General features: G+C 43.7%; 1 protein-coding gene across 3 annotated transcripts in view; it reads left to right on the top strand.

The window, feature by feature from the left end:
• The first annotated feature begins 16,168 nt into the window (after nt 1-16,168).
• Nucleotides 16,169-20,020, top strand: part of RPRD1A (regulation of nuclear pre-mRNA domain containing 1A) — a 78,416-nt gene continuing 74,564 nt past the window's right edge. For 2 of the 3 annotated variants that reach the window (XM_009433895.4, XM_016933212.2), the window contains exon 1: nt 16,169-16,569. In XM_009433895.4, coding sequence (XP_009432170.1) covers nt 16,419-16,569 — 151 coding nt within the window. In that variant the 5' untranslated portion in view covers nt 16,169-16,418. The remainder of the gene's footprint in view (nt 16,570-20,020) is intronic. The other variant, NM_001242586.2, reaches the window with a different exon arrangement.

Genomic DNA, 20,020 nt, shown 5'->3' with positions numbered 1-20,020 from the left:
GTGAAATTGGGTATCCTGTCTGGCTTCAGTGCTTAGGGTGAATGGTTTCAACTTTTCCCCACTTGGTATAATGTTGGCTGTGAGTTTGTCACAGATGGGTTTTATTATCTTGAGGTGTGTGTCTTCTATGCCGATTTTGCTGAGGGTTTTAATCATAAAGGGATGCTGGATTCTATCAAATGCTTTTCCTGCATCTATTGAGATGATCATATAATTTTTCTTTTTAATTATCTTTATGTGATGTATCACATTTATTGACTTGCATATGTTAAACCATCCCTGCATCCCTGGTATGAAACCCACCTGATCATGGTGTATTATCTTTTTAATACGCTGTTGGATTCAGTCAGCTAGTATTTTTTTTTTTTTTTTTGAGACAGAGTCTCACTCTGTCACCCAGGCTGGAGTGCAGTGGTGCGATCTCGGCTCACTGCAAGCTCCGCCTCCTGGGTTCACGCCATTCTCCTGCCTCAGCCTCCCGAACAGCTGGGACTACAGGCGCCTGCCACAACGCCCGGCTAACTTTTTGTATTTTTAATAGAGACGAGGTTTCACCATGTTAGCCAGGATGGTCTCAATCTCCTGACCTTGTGATCCGCCTGCCTCGGCCTCCCAAAGTGCTGGGATTACAGGGGTAAGCCACCGCGCCCAGCCGTTAGCTAGTATTTTTTGACAATTTCTGCATCTATGTTCATCAGGGATAATCGTCTGTAGTTTTCTTTTTTTGTTATGTCCTTTCCTGCCTTGGGTATTACGGTGACACTGGCTTCACAGAATGACTGAAGGAGGATTCCCTCTTTTTCTATCTTTTGGAATAGTTTCAGTAAAATTGGTACCAATTTTTCTTTGAATTCCTGATAGAACTCAGCTGTGAATCTATCTGGCCCTGGACTTCTTTTGTTGTTGGCAATTTTTTAAATTACTGTTTCAATCTTGCTACTTGTTATTGGTCAGTTCAGAGTTTTTATTTCTTCCTAATTTAATCTAGGAGAGTTATATATTTCCAGGAATTTATCCATCTCCTCTAGATTTTCTAGTTTGTGTGCATGAAAGTGTTCACAGTAGCCTTGAATGATCCTTTGTATTTCTGCTGTATCAGTTGTATAATAATATCTCGCGTTTCATTACTAATTGATCCTGTTTGGATCTTGTCTCTTCTTTTTTTGGTTAATCTTGATAATGGTCTATAAAGTTTATTTATCTTTGCAAAGAATCAGCTTTTTGTTTAATTTATCTTTAGTTGTTTGTTTCTTTCAACTGTATTTTGTTCTGCTCTGATCTTTGTTACTTCCTTTCTCCTGCTGGGTTTGGGTTTGGTTTGTTCTTGTTTCTCTAGTGCCTTGAGGTGTGACCTTAGATCGTCTATTTGTGCTCTTTCAGACTTCTTGATGTAGGCATTTAATGTTATCAACTTTCTTCTTAGCACCACTTTTGCTGTGTCTTGGAGGTTTTGATAAGTTGTGTCACTATTATTGTTCAGTTCAAAGAATTTTAAGATTTCCATCTTGATTTCATTCTTGACCCAAAGATCATTCAGGAGCAGATTATTTAATTTTCTTGTATTTGCATAGTTTTGAGGGTTCCCTTTGCAGTGAATTTCCAATTTTATTCCACTGTAGTCTGAGAGGGTACTTGATATAATTCTGATTTTTATAAATGTATTGAGACTTGGTTTTTGGCCTATCAAATGGTCTATCTTGGAGAATTTTCCATGTGCTAATGAAAAGAATGTGTATTCTGCAGTTGTTGGGTAGAATGTTGTGTAAATATCTGTTAAGTCCATTTGTTTTAGGGTATAATTTAAGTCCATTTTTTCTTTGTTGACTTTCTGTCTTGATGACCTGTCTAGTGCTCTCAGTGAAGTACTGAAGTCCCCCACTATTACTGTGTTGCTATCGATCTCATTTCTTAGGTTGAAAAATAATTTTTTTATAAATTTGGGAGCTCCTGTGTTAGGTGCATATATATTTAGGATGTGATATTTTCCTGTTGGACTGATCTTGTTATTACATAATGTCCCTCTTCGTCTTTTCTAACTATTGGTTGCTTTAAAGTCTGTTTTGTCGGATATAAGAATAGCTATTCCTGCTCACTTTTGGTTTCCCTTTACATGGAATAGCGTTTTTCACCCCTTTTCCTTAAGTTTATGTGAGTTCTTATGCATTGGGTGAGTCTCTTGAAGATAGCAGATACTTGGTTGGTGGATTTCTATCCATTCTGCCATTCTGTACCTTTTAAGTGGAGCATTTCGGCCATTTACATTCAACATTAGTATTGAGATGTGAGTTACTCTTCTATCCACCAGGCTAATCGTTGTCTGAATACCTTGGTTTTTTAAAATTATTATCATGTTATTGTTTTATAAACGCTGTGAGATTTATGCTTTGAGGAAGTTCTATTTTGCAAGGTTTTGTTTCAAGGTTTAGAACTCATTTTAGCATTTCTTGTAGTGCTGGCTTGGTGGTGGCAAATTCTCTCCGCATTTGTTTTTCTGAAAAAGACTTTATCTCTCTTTCATTTAGAAAGCTTAGTTTTGCTGGATACAAAATTCTTGGCTGGCAGATATTTTGTTTGAGAATGCTAAAGATAAGACCCAATCCCTTCTGACTTGTAGGTTTTCTGCTGAGAAATCTGCTGTTAATCTCATAGGTTTTCCTTTATAGGTTACCTGATACGTTTGCCTCACAGCTCTTAAGATTCTTTCCTTTGTCTTGACTTTAGATAACCTGATGACTATGTGCCTGAATGATGATCTTTTTGTGATTAATTTCCCAGGTGTTCTTTGAGCTTCTTATATTTGGATGTCTATACATCCAAATCACTTGTGAGGTCAGGGAAGTTTTCCTCAATTATTCCCTCAATATGTTTTCCAAACTTGTAGATTTCTCTTCTTTCTCAGGAACACCAGTTATTTTTAGGTTTGGCTGTTTAATATAATCTCAAATTTCTTGGAGGTTTTGTTTATTTTTTTAAATTCTTTTTTCTTTGTCTCTGTCTGATCGGGTTAATTTAAAGACCTTGTCTTCGAGCTCTGAAGTTCTTTCTTCTACTTGTTCAATTCTATTGTTGAAATTTTTCAATGCATTTTGTATTTCTCTAAGTGTGTCTTTCATTTCCAGAAGTTATAATTGTTTTTTCTTAATAATGTCTATTTCTCTGGAGCATTTTTCATCCATATCTTGTATTTTTTAAAAATTTCCTTAAATTGGTTTTCACCTTTCTCTGGTATCTCCTTGAGTAGCTTAATAATCAACTTTCTGAATTCTTTACCTGGCAATTCAAAGATTTCTTCTTGGTTTGGATCCATTGCTGGGGATCTAGTGTCGTCTTTTGGGGGTGTTATAGAACCTTGTTTTGTCGTTCTACCAGAATTATTTTTTGATTCCTCCTATTTTGGGTAGACTATTTCAGTGGAAAAATCTGGAACTCAAGGCTGCTCTTCAGATTCTTTAGTCCCACAGGGTGGTCCCTTGATGTAGTGTTCCCCCCTTCCTCTAGGGATGGGGCTTCCTGTGAGCCGGACTTCAGGAAGTAATTGTTATTGCTTTTCTTGGTTTAGACACCCAGAGGAGCTACCAGGCTCTGGCTCTGGTCTGTTGCTGGAGAATACCTGTGAAGAGTCCTGTGATGCCATCTGTCTTCAGGTCTCCCAGCTGTAGATACCTGCACCTGCTCTGGTGGAGGTGATAGGGGAGTGAAGTAGACTCTGTGAGAGTCCTTGCTTGTAGATGTGTTTAGTATGTTGGCTTTCTCAAAAGCTGGTTATGCTAGCAGTGAAGTTGTCACATGGACAGACTCAAGATCACCGGTTGCCAGGATGTTGGAGGCAGTGGAATTAGCTGTTGTTTTCTCCTTCCTTGGAGCAGGTTCATTCAGTCATGAGTTGCTGTAACGTCCTGAGTTGGTTGGCCTTTAGACAGGAGGTAGCGCTTTCAAGAGACCACCAGCTGCAATAGTAGAAGGGGGATATAGGCTTGTCCTACATTGGCCAGGTTAAGTATTCAGGTTTCTCAGGCGATGGGTGGGGTCATAAAACTCCCAAGAGTTTGTCTTTTGTGATCAGCTACCAGGGCAGGTAGAGAAATACCATCAAGTGGGGGGGGCAAGGTTAGGTGGGTCTAAGCTCAGACTCTCCTTGAGTGGGATTTGCTGCAGCCACTGTGGGAGATGGGGAAGGCGGTTCTTGGACCAATGGGGTTATGTTCCAGAGGGGATTATGGCTGCCTCTATCACCAGGGAAGTGGGGGAAAGCTGGTAGCAATAGACTTCACCCAGCTCCCATCCAGTTGGCAAGGCTGTTCTCACTCTCAACGTACCCAACTAACAGTGCAAGTTTATCTCCAGGCAGCCTGTGCACGGGACTCAGACCTAGTCCCAAGCTTTAAGTTTCACCCGCTAAGAAAGTAAGCATGGCTTTCAGCCATACCCCTCCCCATCCGCCCTCACTGTCAGCTGTGACTCCTGCTCTCCTTTCTGCAGCAGTTCCCATTTGCCCTGGATTCTGCTCAAGAGAGTTTGTGCCCAGTCAAAGTTATCATAAAGTTTAGCTGGAAACTACTTTCACCCTGTGACCCCTCCCAAATTCCACTGGCTGCGTTTCCCGAGGGCCTCTGTGAGATATAGTCAGGGATGGCTTCCCTGGGCTCAAGCTGGAGAATGGAAGTGCCTACAAGGCTCTTGTCACTACTTTCATATTTCACACTAAGTCTTTTCAGGTTTAAGTAAGGGTAAATCCTTCTCCCATAATCTGGACTTTCGGGTTCCCCAGTGGGGATGTGTGTTCAGAGGCAGCTTTTCCCCCTTCTCACCTTGAGAACTCACAGTTTTTCTCCTGTCTCACAGAATTTGCAGCAGCCTACTACTTCTTTCAAATGATCTGTGAATTCTTTTGGTTTTCCTGGTACATTCCTGCGGTGGTTCCTAGAGCAAAAGTCCATGGTGTAAGTCTCCACACACTGTTCTGTCTGTCCAAGTGGGAGCTGTACATCAGCCTTGTCTCCAATCTGCCATCTTGAATTCTTATCTCTATTTTGTAATAACACTTAGCTTAAAATACAAACACATTGTATAGCTGTACACAAATTCTTTCTTTATATCCTAATCTTATAAACTTCTTCTTGCCAAAAAATTACTTTTTAAACTTTTTTGTTAAAAACTAATACACACTCTCCCTCTCCCTCTCCCCACGGTCTCCCTCTCCCTCTCCCCACGGTCTCCCTCTCCCTCTCCCCACGGTCTCCCTCTCCCTCTCTTTCCACAGTCTCCCTCTGATGCTGAGCCGAAGCTGGACTGTACTGCTGCCATCTCGGCTCACTGCAACCTCCCTGCCTGATTCTCCTGCCTCAGCCTGCCGAGTGCCTGCGATTGCAGGCGCGCGCCGCCATGCCTGACTGGTTTTCGCATTTTTTTGGTGGAGACGGGGTTTCGCTGTGTTGGCCGGGCTGGTCTCCAGCTCCTAACCGCGAGTGATCTGCCAGCCTCGGCCTCCCTAGGTGCCGGGATTGCAGACGGAGTCTGGTTCACTAAGTGCTCAATGGTGCCCAGGCTGGAGTGCAGTGGCGTGATCTCGGCTTGCTACAACCTCCACCTCCCAGCCGCCTGCCTTGGCCTCCCAAAGTGCCGAGAGTGCAGCCTCTGCCCGGCTGCCACCACGTCTGGGAAGTGAGGAGCATCTCTGCCTGGCCGCCCATCGTCTGGGACATGAGGAGCCCCTCTGCCTGGCTGCCCAGTCTGGAAAGTGAGGAGTGTCTCTGCCCAGCCGCCATCCCATCTAGGAAGTGAGGAGCACCTCTTCCTGGCCGCCATCCCATCTAGGAAGTGAGGAGCGTCTCTGCCCGGCCGCCCATCGTCTGAGATGTGGGGAGCACCTCTGCCCTGCCGCCCTGTCTGGGATGTGAGGAGCGCCTCTGCCTGGCCGCGACCCCATCTGGGAGGTGAGGAGCGTCTTTGCCCGGCCGCCCCGTCTGAGAAGGGAGGAGACCCTCCGCCTGGCAACCGCCCCATCTGAGAAGTGAGGAGCCCCTCCGCCCAGCAGCCGCCCCGTCTGAGAAGTGAGGAGCCCCTCCGCCCGGCAACCACCCCGTCTGGGAAGTGAGGAGCGTTTCCGCCCGGCAGCCACCCCGTCCGGGAGGGAGGTGGGGGTCAGCCCCCGCCAGGCCAGCCGCCCCGTCCGGGAGGGAGGTGGGGGGTCAGCCCCCCGCCCGGCCAGCCGCCCCGTCCAGGAGGTGAGGGGCGCCTCTGCCCGGCCGCCCCTACTGGGAAGTGAGGAGCCCCTCTGCCTGGCCAGCCGCCCCGTCCGGGAGGGAGGTGGGGGGTTCAGCCCCCCGCCCGGCCAGCCGCCCCGTCCGGGAGGGAGGTGGGGGGGTCAGCCCCCCGCCCGGCCAGCCGCCCCATCCGGGAGGTGAGGGGCGCCTCTGCCCAGCCGCCCCTACTGGGAAGTGAGGAGCCCCTCTGCCCGGCCGCCACCACCCCGTCTGGGAGGTGTACCCAACAGCTCATTGAGAACGGGCCATGATGACGATGGCGGTTTTGTGGAATAGAAAGGGGGGAAAGGTGGGGAAAAGATTGAGAAATCGGATGGTTGCCGTGTCTGTGTAGAAAGAAGTAGACATGGGAAACTTTTCATTTTGTTCTGTACTAAGAAAAATTCTTCTGCCTTGGGATCCTGTTGATCTGTGACCTTACCCCCAACCCTGTGCTCTCTGAAACATGTGCTGTGTCCACTCAGGGTTAAATGGATTAAGGGCGGTGCAAGATGTGCTTTGTTAAACAGATGTTTGAAGGCAGCATGCTCGTTAAGAGTCATCACCACTCCCTAATCTCAAGTACCCAGGGACACAAACACTGGGGAAGGCCTCAGGGTCCTCTGCCTAGGAAAACCAGAGACCTTTGTTCACTTGTTTATCTGCTGACCTTCCCTCCACTATTGTCCTATGACCCTGCCAAATCCCCCTCTGTGAGAAACACCCAAGAATGATCAATAAAAAATAAATAAATAAATAAACAAAAAACAAAAAAAACTAATACACAAACACACACATTAGCCTATGCCTAAACAAGGGCAGGATTATCAATATCACTGTCTTCCACCTCTACATCTTATCCCACTAGAAGATCTTCAGGGGCAGTAATATGCATGAAGCTGTCATCTCTTATAACAATGTCGTCTGAAACACCTTCTTTTTTATAAAAGACCATGAGGTCTGCAGGGGAAAGACAAAGGAGAGCTTTATTTTCTAAAAATGAGTAATCTGCAGATTAGGGAGAGGAAGCCTCTGATATAAAAAGAAAGCATGCTCTGGAGAACAAAAAGGGGTTCTGGCTTAAATAGGGAAAGGTCCTGCTCCAGTCCTCAATCAGGTCCGTATACGCAAATGAGGAACTCAAACTCATTCAGTCCTGATTAGTTGAAAACAGTTGAGTCCCAATCTGGTAGTTTCCAAGCCCAAACCAGAAGTCTCTGCTGGATGCCCCTTTCAAGTGGTTGGTGGGAGTTTTCCCTACCACAGTGTCTCAGCTCAGAGAGTTTCCCTCTACAGGATCAAATGGGGTGTGACCGCCCTGCTCTCACTCACCATGGCTGTTGGGTTAGTTTCACTCCATATCCTGAAAAGCCTGCCTGAGGCTGTTTCACAGTTAACTCTTTTTCAGAAGTAGAAGTCCACTTTAAAATAAAGATAAAAACCATAGTAAATACACAAACCGGTAACAGAGTTGTTTATTATCAAGTGTTATGCACTGTACATAATTCTATGCACTAGACTTACACAACTGGCAGCACAGTAGGTTTGTTCACACCAGCATCATAACACATGAGTAATGCATTGCACAATGTTACAACAGTTACACATCACCAAGCAATAGGAAGTGTTCAGCTTCATTATAACCTTATGTGTCTGTCATTGACCAAATGTCATTAAGCAGCGCATTATACCATGTTTTGTTTATACATTCACGTTTGTTCAAATCAAATTTTATTTTATTTATTTTTTGAGACAGAGTCTTGCTCTGTCATCCAGGCTGGAGTGAGTGGTGTGATCTTGGCTCACTGCAACTTCTGTCTCCTGGGTTCAAGCAATTCTCCTGCCTCAGCCTCCCGAGTAACTGGAATTACAAGCATGCGCCACCACTCCTGGCAAATTTTTGTATTTTTCACAGAGATGGGGTTTCGCCATGTTGGCCAGGCTGGTCTTGAACTCCTGGCCTTAAGTGATCCACTCGCCTCAGCCTCCCTAAAGTGCTGGGATTATACACATGAGCCAGCCAAGAAAGTTCTTTATTTTGATGGTGGGGTGAAGTCAGAGTGCTGCAGGAAGAATGATGCTTGCCTGTTTAATGGATAGAAGGCAGTGGAAAATGGAATAGGAATGGATTTGGGAAATAGAGAAGTTTGGCCCTGCTGGAGATTCAAGAACATAGTGAGGGAGCTGTGGCAATGGGGCTGCAGAAAATGGTAGAACTGGATTAACATGAGCCTTGTATGCCATACTAAAAATATGGTCTTTATCTCATTTGCAAAGCGGAGCCAGTTGAGGTCCTTCTTCTGCCCCAATCAAAATATATTTATTATTTTCTCATTATACAACAAATACATGCTTGTAATAAAAAATTCAAAACATACTGAAGTATAGGTAAGGCGTGGTGGCTCACACCTGTAATCCCAGCACTTTGGGAAGCTGAGTTGGACTGACTGCCTGAGCCTACGAATTTCAGACCAGCCTGGACAACAGGGTGAAACCCTACCTCTATAAAAAATACAAAACATTAGCTGGGCATGGTGGTGCATACCTCTGCTCCCAGATATTTGGGAGGCTGAGAAGTGGGAGGATTCCTTGAGCCCAGGAGATCAAGGCTGCTGTGAGCTGTGATTGCGGCACTGCTCTCCAGCCTAGGCGACAGAACAGGAACCTGCTTCAAAAAAAAAAAAAAAAAAGAAAGAAAGAAAAGAAATATATACATTGGAAAGAAGAAATTGCCTGTATTCTTACCCATAGAGCTAGTCACTATTAAAAGTTTGATGTATGTTATGTATCAAAGCCTATGGGCTGGGTGCCATAGCTCACGCCTGTAACCCCAGCACATCAGGAGGCTGAGGCTGGATGATTGCTTGAGCCCAAGAGTTGGAGACTATCCTGGGCAACACAGGGAGACCCTGTTTCTACAAAAAATTTAAAAGTTAGCTTGATGCACTGGCATGTGCCTGTAGTCCCAGCTACTCTGGAGGCTGAGGTGGGAGGATTGCTTGAGCCCAGGAGGTCGAGGCTGCAGTAAACTATGATCGTGCCACTGCATTCCAGCCAGGGTGACATAGCAAGACCCTATCTTAAAAATACCAACCAAACAAACAAAAACCAAACCCACCAACCAAAGACCATAAGAACCATATAACGTTAAACAAAGTTTATTTAGTTTGCTGCAGCAAACAAGAATGAGAACACACCACAGAAACTATGGGGTGTGTTATTAAGAAGGAATTGGGAAGGGCTTATTTTAAGATTTAAGCTTGGAGGTCACTTCAAATAAATTCACATTTTTATACCTATGTATTAAGAATTAGTTCATAAATGTAATTGTTGCATCGTATACACTTTAAAAGGAAAATTGCATTTATACTTGGATATTATTTTATTTTAGGTTTTGAAATTTTTTAAAAAATGTCCAATAAATTTATTCTGATAAAAAAAAAAAGATTTAAGCTTGTGTTGCGTGATTCTAAAGAGACTTTAGAGGTGCAGAGTCAGTTCTGGATTGGGTGCTGTGAGGAGCAGGAGCAATTTGGTGATTGGGTAGATCTTTGATCATTTTTATGTAGGAGGTCAGAGGGTTAAGATGGGGATAGAGATGTCACTGGCAAAGAAGCTGTAATTATTCATGTTAGTTATCAGAAGGAGATACTAGCAATTTTCATGGCTGCAGGGTGGCCTTGGCTCTGTCTTGCTCCACAACAGTCATAGAATGGACTTGCCTAATTATTGTTTATATCCTGTGAGAACAGTTTATGTTTCATTGGCAAGATTGCAGTCTAGCTGTCAGTAACCAGAGTTATCTTCTTACTTTCTCAGTACTCCCTTTTGACGTAGCTCAAGTCAACCTGCAGGAATATGTTATTCCGTGAAATTCAGACTCATTGTCAAGATTCTATTGATTAGAAGATTGTAAAGAGAACATCATCTTTTGTTCAACTAAAGGCAGTACTTCATATTCCTTTTGTTGGAAGATGGGCTGTTGACTTATCTGACATGACAATGGCTCTGAGGCAGTATTTACATGCATGGGAGTATCAGCTAGAGTCAGCTAGAATACATAATCTCCTAATTTGTTTGTTTATTTCCTGGAACTTTTTAGGAATATTACATATTCCAGAGAAGTCTGTAGAGATGTAAGTGCATGATTTTTTTTTAAGATAGCACATGTTCCATCTCATGAGATCAATATTATATGAACACTCTGGAATTTATGTTGTTTAAACTGGTAAAAGTGCTTGTTAAAGTCCTTTCCTTTAAGGTTGTTATCTGATCTCCTCCAGAACCTAAAATCTCCTGGTCTAAGATCATGTAGAAGGCCAGGCGTGGTGGCTCACACCTGTAATCCCAGCACTTTGAGAGGCTGAAGTAGACAGATCACTTGAGGTCAAGAGTTTGAGACCCGCCTGACTAACATGGTGAAACCCCATCTCTACTAAAAATACAAACATTAGCTGGGCATGGCAGTGCACATCTGTAATCCCAGCTACTTGAGAGGCTGAGGCAGGAGAATTGCAGGAACCCAGGGGGTAGAGGTTGCAGTGAGCCAAGATTGCACCATTACACTCCAGCCTGGCGACAGAGCCAGACTCCGTTTCAAAAAAAAAAAAAAAAAAATCATGTATTTTTTTTTTAGGTGGCTGGTGAGACAGTGGCAGCTCATATCTATTGGTGATGAGACTAAACAGTTTCCCCTAATTATATTATGATTATATTTAACAGTATTATCGGAATAGATACTGAGACTATTAAGATATTATGGATAGTAAGAGTATTTTTTAAACTCCAAAGCCTTTAATTTTTTCTTTTTTCTTTGTTTTTTTTTTTGAGACAGGGTCTCACTGTGTCATCCAGGCTGGAGTACAGTGGTGCGATCACAGCTCACTGCAGCCTGGACCTCCTGGGCTCAAGAGATCCTCCCACCTCAGCCTCCCAAGTAGCTGGGACCACAGGTATGCACCACCATGCCCGGCTAACTTTTGTGCTTTTCGTACAGACAGAGTTTCGCCATGTTGCCAGGTTAGTCTTGAATCCCTGGCCTCAAGCAATACATGTGCCTTGGCCTCCCAAAATGCTGGAATTTCAGTCATGAATCACTGCGCCTAGCCTTAAAGCCTTTAATTTAGTTCATAAAATATATTATGCTGGGAGCAGTGGCTCACACCTGTAATCCCAGCACTTTGGGAGGCCGAGGTGGGAGGATTGCTTGAGTCCAGGAGTTCAAAGTACTAGGATTGCAGGTGTCAGCCACCATGTCTGGGCTTAAGAAAAATTCTTTTTTTGTAGAGATGGAGTCTCACTGTGTTGTACAGGATGGTCTTGAACTCCTGACCTCAAGGGTTCATTCCTGCCTCAGCCTCCCACATTGTTGGGACTACAGGCATGAGCCACTGTGCCAGCTAGCATAATATTTTTGAGGTTAATCTGTCTTGTATCATGCATTATTATTTCATCTCTTTTTATGGCTGAATAATGTATCACACTGGTTTTTTGTTTGTTTATTTGTTTGTTTGTTTTTTGAGATGGAGTCTCACTCTGTCACCCAGGCTGGAGTGCACTGGCGCAATCTCGGCTCACTGCAACCTCTGCCTCCTGGGTTCACGCCATTCTCCTGCCTCAGCCTCCTGAGTAGCTGGCATTACAGGTGCCCACCATCACGCCTAGAGAATTTTTTGGTATTTTAAGTAGAGACAGGATTTCACCATGTTGTCCAGGCTGGTTTCAAACTCCTGACCTCAAGAGATCCGCCCGCCTCGGCCTCCCAAAGTGCTAGGATTATGGGCATGAGCCACTGTGCCTAGACCACACTGTTTTGTGTGCTTTTTTTGTTTTTGTTTTTTTTTGAGACGGAGTCTCGCTCTGTCGCCCAGGCTGGAGTGCAGTGGCGCGATCTTGGCTCACTGCAACCTCTACCTCCCGGGTTCAAGCGATTTTCCTGCCTCAGTCTCCAGAGCAGCTGGGACTACAGGCACACGCCACCACACCCAGCTAATTTTTGTATTTTTAGTAAAGACGGTGTTTCACCATATTGGCCAGGCTGGTCTCGAACTCCTGACTTTGTGATCCACCCCCCTTGGTCTCCCAAAGTGCTGGGATTACAGGCGTGAGCCACCACGCCCAGCCTGATATATGTTATGATATAACTGTAGCTTTGAAGTAATTTTTGAAATAAGAAACTGTGAATCCTCCAACTTTGTTTTTCTTTTTCAAGATTGTTTTAATTATTCAGGGCTCCTTTCAATTCCATATGAATTTTAAGGTCAGGTTTTCCATTTCTGCATAAAAGGCCATTGGTATTTTAACATGAATTGCATTGAATTTGAAGATTGCTTGGGGGTATTATTGCCATCTTAAGAATATTAAATCCTCCAATCCATGAACACAGGATATCTTTCTATTTATTTAGGTATTTGATATATTTCACCAATATTTTGTAGTTTTCAGGATACAAGTCTTATACTTCCTTGGCTAAATTTATTCCATAGTATTTCAGCCTTTTTTGATGTTATTGTAAATAAGATTTTTTTCTTAATGTCATTTTCAAATTATTTATTATCAGTGTATATAAATACAACTCATTTTTGTGTGTTGATCTTATATCCCACAACTTTGCTGAATTTGTTTATTATCTCTAAATTTTGTGGGTGAATTCTTTAAGATCTATATCTAAGATCATATCTTCTGTGAATGGAGACCATTTTACCTCCTGCTTTCCAATTTAGAGACAAGATATAAAAACGAGTCATAAGTATCTAAAGGTATAAATAGTTACAGTCAATATTTTGAAAATATAGCTATAAGTAACAACGTCAATAAATGTAGATCTAACATCCTAGTGCCAAAAGCCATGGTACATTCATACATAGAATGTTCTGGGAGCCTGGAGCAGGGACAGCCAGATTAGACTGTGGACCAAGGAAGACAGAAGAGTTGGTGCTATGACTGAGTCACGGAGTGCTAAATCTAGCTGGAGAGAGAGAATACATATATTAAATTGTAAATAACATAGACTAGTAGTGTAAGTGCTAAATAAGGCATTCAGTAATTAAAAAACACAAGGAAGGAATTGACTGAGTGGAAAGAAAAGAAAGCTGAAATTTAAGGCAGAATTTAAGCTGAAATTTTAGGTAGAATTGAGACACAGAGGAAGACAGAGATAGAGAATGAGAAGAGTGGAAATCTCAGGTGAAGACACTGGGAGATGGGAAGTAGTCTTTGGTGGAATGGAATGGAATATTGTTGAAGATACTTTTAAGGTCTCAGGGGATAGATAGGTTTGGACAGCCTCAGTAGCTCACGTTCTATAATCCCAGCACTTTGGGAAGCAGGGACAGGAGGATGGCTTGAGCCTGAGAATTCAAGACCAGCCTGGGCAACATGGCGAGACCCCATCTCTAAAAAAAAAAATTTAAAAATAAGCTGGGCATGATGGTACACCTGTAGTCCTAGCTACTTGGTAGGCTGAGGTGGGGGGAATCACCTGAGCCTGGGAGGTTGAGGCTGCGGTGAGCTGTGATGATGCCACTGCACTCCATCCTGGGCAACAGAGCGATATCTTGTCTCCTTTAAAAAAAAAAAAAAGATAGGTTAAACTCGAACTAAGTTAAAGTTAAAAACTAGGCTAAATAGATTGGATAAACAAAAAGATGTACAATGGAGAAAGAAAGAAATGTAAAGATAGGAATAGATATTGGAGTGAAAAGAGGTGAAGGAAGAGTGAACTTCACCTCTACAACGATATCTCTGAACCTCAGGCACAAATATACATATTCTGTTCCTACTTGTTGGAAGTTCTTTTTCTTTTTCTTTTTTCTTTCTCTTTCTTTTCTTTTTTCTTTTTTTTTTTTTTGAGATGTAGTCTCACACTGTTGCCCAGGCTGGAAGTGCAATGGCGCGATCTTGGCTCACTGCAACGTCCGCCTTCCAGGTTCAAACAATTCTCCTGCCTCAGCCTCCCGAGTAGATGGGATTATAGGTGCCCACCACCACGCCCAGCTAATTTTTGTACTTTTTGTAGAGACGGGATTTCACCATGTTGGCCAGGCTGGTCTCGAACTCCTGACCTGGTGATCTACCCACCTCGGCCTCCCAAAGTGCTGGGATTACAGGCTTGAGCCACCGTGCCCTGCCCTTCCTTTTCATTTTTTGAGACAGGGTCTTGCTCTGTTGCTCAGGCTGGAGTGCAGTGGCACAATCATGACTCACGGCAACCTCTGCCTCTCAGGTTCAGGTGATCCTCCTACCTCAGCTTCCTGGGACCATAGGCGCATACCACCATGCCCAGCTAATTTTTAAATTTTTAGTAAAGACAGGGACTCACTATGTTACCCAGGTTGGTGTCTAACTCCTGGGCTCAAGCAATCCTCCCACCTCGGCCTCCCAGAGTGCTGGGATTATAGACATGAGCCACACATCTGGCCGCAAAGTTCTTGAACGATGCTTGTCAAAAGATAGTTTAGGAATTCCTATGGTTTCTTATGTATCTTTCTGGAAGTTTCTTGTATTAATATTTAGGGCCAGGCATGGTGGCTTACAACTGTATTCCCGGCACTTTGGGAGGCCGACACAGAGGAGGATTGCTTGAGCCCAGAGGTCAAGACTGCAGTGAACATGACTGAACCACATACTCCAGCCTGGGCAACAGAGTAAGACCCGGTCTCAAAAAAAATTTTAGAATATGATGGTGTATGCATTAGATTAACAATGAGATTTCTGTAATTAATTTTTAACTATATAAGTAATATATTCACGTATTCTTTTTGTAAAAATGAAAACAATATGGACACAATTTAAGGGCTCCAATTCTGATCCTCTCCCTGAGACCAGTATTCATGTGGTGTGTATTCCTCCAAACCTTTGCCATGAGTTTACGTACTTGTGAACCCATATGAACTACATACCTTTAAACAAGAAGTGGTATACTATACTTTTGCTTCTGTAATTAAAAAAAAATCCAGCTGGGCATGGTGGCTCACACCTGTAATCCCAGCATTTTGGGAGGCCAAGGTGGGAGGAATGCTTGAGCCCAGGAATTCGAGGCTGCAGTAAGCTGTGATCATGGCACTGAACTCCAGTCTGGGTGAGAGTGAGGCCCTCTCTCAAAAAGAACCCCATAAAAACCCACTCAAACCCTTCCAAATCCACCATATCTTGGATTAATCCATATTTTAAACTGCTGCATGTATTATGGAATATAGACGTATCTGTGTAGACTGCAACAGTGAATGTTCCAATTTTTCACTGTTACTGTGTTGGACTGAACACCTAGAATAAGCTTCCTGGTGCAAACATGCTGGTGTTTTTTCCAGCATTGACAGCAATTAGCGAAATTGCTAGGAAAGTGTATTCTTATAATTTTTAAATTTTTATTCATTTTCCATTTTTGTGGGTACATAGTAGGTGTATATATTTATGGAGTACATAAGATATTTTGGTACAGGCATGGCAATGCCTAATAATCGCATTATGCAAAGTTGGGTATCCATCCCTTTAAGCATTTATCCTTTGTGTTACAAACAATCCAATTATCCTTTTAGTTATTTTAAAATGTACAATTAAATTATTATTGACTCTAGTCCCCTGTTATGCTATCAAATACTAGGTCCTATTTATATTTAGTCCTTCTATTAGTCCTTCTATTTAGCCCTCCCCCACTACCCTTCCCAGCCTCTGGTCACCATCCTATACTCTATTTAGGAAGGTGTATTTTTAAACGTAATTGGTCATGCAAATAGTCTTTAAAGTGCCTGCCCCAATTTATACCAATTTACACGCCTATGTAGAGATCTGTAATCACTGCTTCTTTGACAGAGTTTCCCTTAAGGAGGGTTCAGGCCTGGCAAACTCCCACCATGCCTCTGAGAGTAACCCAGGCATCACGCCCCTGCCCGCCTCCCCTGCACTTGTTTCGGCTCCGCCCCTTCCGCCTGGCGGTTCCGCTTCTCGGCCGCGCGTTTTCCCAGGGCTTGCAGCGGGAGGGGCGGGGCGTGGGTCCCTGTGACGTCACTGCCGGCCGGACGCCATCTTGCTGGTTTGCGGCCGGTCTTGGATGAAGCGGCGGCCGTGGTGAGAGCGTGGGGAAGGGTGGGGTGAGGGGGCGAGGCCGCAGCTAGGGCGGCGAAACTCTCCTCCCCTCGGCCCCACCGCGTGGGACGGCGTGAACGTGGTGTCGGAGGGATGTCAGCCTTCTCTGAGGCGGCGCTGGAGAAGAAGCTGTCGGAGTTGAGCAACTCGCAGCAGAGCGTGCAGACCTTGTCCCTGTGGCTCATTCACCACCGTAAACACTCGCGGCCCATCGTCACCGTGTGGGAGCGGGAGCTGCGGAAAGGTGAGTCGCCCGCTTATGTCGGCCGCTTCCCACCACCCGGCCGGCCTCCAGGCGCCCCCGGGAACCCCGTTTCTCCAGCGCCCCCGGCTTCCCGGCGTCGGGATGCCAGCGCGCGGTGGTCTGCGGGCTTGGAGGAGCTGCGTGCACCACGCTTCTGCAAAGTCTGGGCTTAGATATTTATTGAATAAAGGAATGAATAATTAGAAAACTCCGGTTAGCTTAACACGGAAACAGTAGCAGGGGGTTGGGACTTCACACCCAATTAGGGCCAGAAATTCAGGTGGTCAGGTATTTTTTTCATTCTGTGAATGATAATGGAGGATAAGGGAGGGAGAAGGTAGGGGAGTGGAAAGAAAAAGATTGGTGTGGGTTTGGGAGTTACTTCCGTCATTTCTGTAACGCAGCACCTTATTCTTGTGAAATTAATAGAGGAATAGTTTTAGAAGTCTAATATAAGAAGATGGGTAATGCAGTGGAAAAGACTCTGAATTTGTAGATTTTAGAGGGTCTCAATTGGGCAAGTTTCTTATAACTTCTGCGTTGCAGATGCCTTACCTGAAAAGGAGAGATTTAGAGTAAGTGACCTAAAGTCCTTTCCTATTCTATGATTATATGCCCTAATGCAGTGTCTTTGTTTTGCAAAACATTTGATAGTGTTCTGTAAATGAAGTAAACTTTTTTGAGATGTCTGTCACTAAAATATTCAGAATCAGTTCATGTATGCAGAGCAACTTTGTAAAAAATTGATTAACCTAGTGCGACTGAAAATAAAAAATTTCATTTTTTTAGTCTGAGCTTGTACTTTAATTCTTAATTCATTGGGTAGAGTGGACACTCTTCATTATTGTTGCAAACATGCTGATGGATATGATGGTTTTTTATCAAGTGTTAAAGGTTTTAACCGTTATTAATCAAAATAGACGCTGGCTTACTAAACCTTGTGAAAGCTATATGATGTATGTACGTAACAGCCAAAATGTGAGCCAAAATGTTGGCTGTATAGAACGGAGACAATCTGTCCTTGTATATTGTTTGTGGTTATGAAAACGTCACCCATCCTTGAGAAGAAATTGATTTACAGCCCTGTTTTTCAGTTTATGTGTAAGTATATGTGTATTGGCCCTGAATGAGGAATTCATCTTCTGTGAGCGGACGGAAAGGTTTCAGAAACACTGATATAAAGGTCTGGAAAGTAGCTGTGAACTTTGAAAAGTCAGGAATTAGCTTTGCTTTTACATTTTACTAGATTTCAGAATCGGTAACAGGTTATCTTGTTTTTTTTTGTTTTTGCAGAGAGCATTTAGAAACACATGTAATCAGTATAGGGTTGATACCCAGACTCTCTTAATAATTATTACAAATCAGTAAAAAAAAAAATGGCAGTACTGTTTATAGGCATTTCACATGAGGAAACCTGAAAGGTCAATAAATGATACTTAATCTTACAAATCAGGAAAAAGTAAGCCAGTGAGGTACCACTTTATGTTCATCAATTTGGCAAAATAGTATGACAATATGGATAATTGTTGCAGACAAAGAGAAACAGGAGCTCTTATACCACTTGGTGGGAATGTAAAAATATGTAACTATTTTGTAGATCAACTTAGTTGATGAAGTTGGAGGTATATATTAAATATATCCTTTGACTTAGCAGTTTTCTTTCTAGGAATATATTCTAGAAATAAGTATTGTTCTCAAGAATTGTTTATTGCAGCTTCATAATAACAAAATTGAAAACAAGTGAGACCCTGCCTGGGCAACATAGTGAAACCTTTTCTTTACAAAAAATAAGAAAACAAAAAAACCGTTCCATTAGCTTGAGAATGGACAAATAAATTGTGATATTAATAAAATGTAATACTATCGAAAAGTTCTCACGAATGGACTAGAGCTGCATGAAACAACATGACTGAATTGAAAAACAAACAAAATCTTGACCTAAGAAAACAAGGTACAGACGAATAATGCTATGGGGTTAAGTCTAAAAACATGCAAAACAGTACTTCTTTTGTTTATAGATACCTATATTAAAATATGCATAGTAGTGACTAACACCATATTCCAAGATAGTGGTTGCCATAGTGTGTCCAGAATTGGTGGGTTCTTGGTCTCGCTGACTTCAAGAATGAAGCTGCGGACCCTCGCGGTGAGTGTTATAGTTCTTAAAGATGGTGTGTCCGGAGTTTGTTCCTTCTGATGTTCAGACCTGTCAGGAGTTTCTTCCTTCTGATGGGTTTGTGGTCTCTCTGGCTTCAGGAGTGAAGCTGCAGACCTTCACTGTGAGTGTTACAGCTCTTAAAGGCAGTGCGTCTGGAGTTGTTCCTTCCATCCGGAGTTGTTGGTCCCTCTCGGTGGATTCGTGGTCTCGCTGGCTTCAGGAGTGAAGCTGCAGACCTTCGCGGTGAGTGTTACAGCTCATAAAGGCGGCAGGGACCCAAAGAGTGAGCAGCAGCAAGATTTATTGTGAAGAGTGAACAAATCTTCCACCGCAGGGAAGGGGATGCAAGCGGGTTGTTGCTGCTGGTTTGGGTGGCCTGCTTTTATTCTCTTATCTGGCTGCAGCCACGTCCTGCTGATTGGTCCATTTTACAGAGAGCTGATTGGTCCGTTTTGACAGAGTGCTGATTGGTGGGTTTTATGATCCTTTAGCTAGAAACACAGCACTGATTGTTGCATTTACAAACTTTTAGCTAGACACAGAGTGCTGATTGGTGCGTTTACAAACCTCTAGCTAGGCACAGAGCACTGATTGGTGCGTTTACAAACCTTGAGCTAGACACAGAGTGGTGATTGGTGCGTTTACAATCCTTTAGCTAGACAGAAAAGTTTTCCCAGTCCCCACCTGACCCAGAAGCCCAGCTGGCTTCACGTCTCATGGCACTCGCCGCAGGACTTTGCGGCACCTAGCTTGGGCACTCTAGCAGCCCAGAGGGAGCTCATCCCCCATCAAGCCCAGCAGGCACCCACCCGGAACTGTGCGTAGCCCAGGCTCCTGCCGGCGCCTCTCTCTCTACACCTCCCTGAGAGCAGATGGAGCCGGCTCCGGCCTCTGCCAGCCCCAGAGAGGGGCTCCCACAGTGCAGCAGCGGGCTGAAGGGCTCCTTGAGCACGGCCAGAGCAGACGCCGAGGCCGAGGAGGCGCCGAGAGCGAGCAAGGGCTGCTAGCACATTGTCACCTCTCAATAGGAGAAAGCTATCTAATATTTAACGTATTTAAGAAAATGGTGCAAATGTGGGAAAATTGTAAGATGTGCTTTTAGCAAGGTTTGTGATGTTTCCATATGTTTAAGTGTTTCATAAGTGGAAAACGTTAAAGCATATAAAAAGATGCTTTAGGAGGAGGGTGGTGGTGATGATAGTGTTGATAGTAACAGTGACGCTGATGAACATACCGCTGCCGCTTCAATCCTCATATTAGCCTGGGCTACTCTGCCAAGGGTATCCTTTTCTT

The sequence above is a fragment of the Pan troglodytes genome, chromosome 17, assembly GCF_028858775.2.
Source record: "Pan troglodytes isolate AG18354 chromosome 17, NHGRI_mPanTro3-v2.0_pri, whole genome shotgun sequence".
In the NCBI taxonomy this organism is placed as follows: Eukaryota; Metazoa; Chordata; class Mammalia; order Primates; family Hominidae; genus Pan; species Pan troglodytes.
This window is presented reverse-complemented; position numbering and strand designations above follow the sequence as displayed.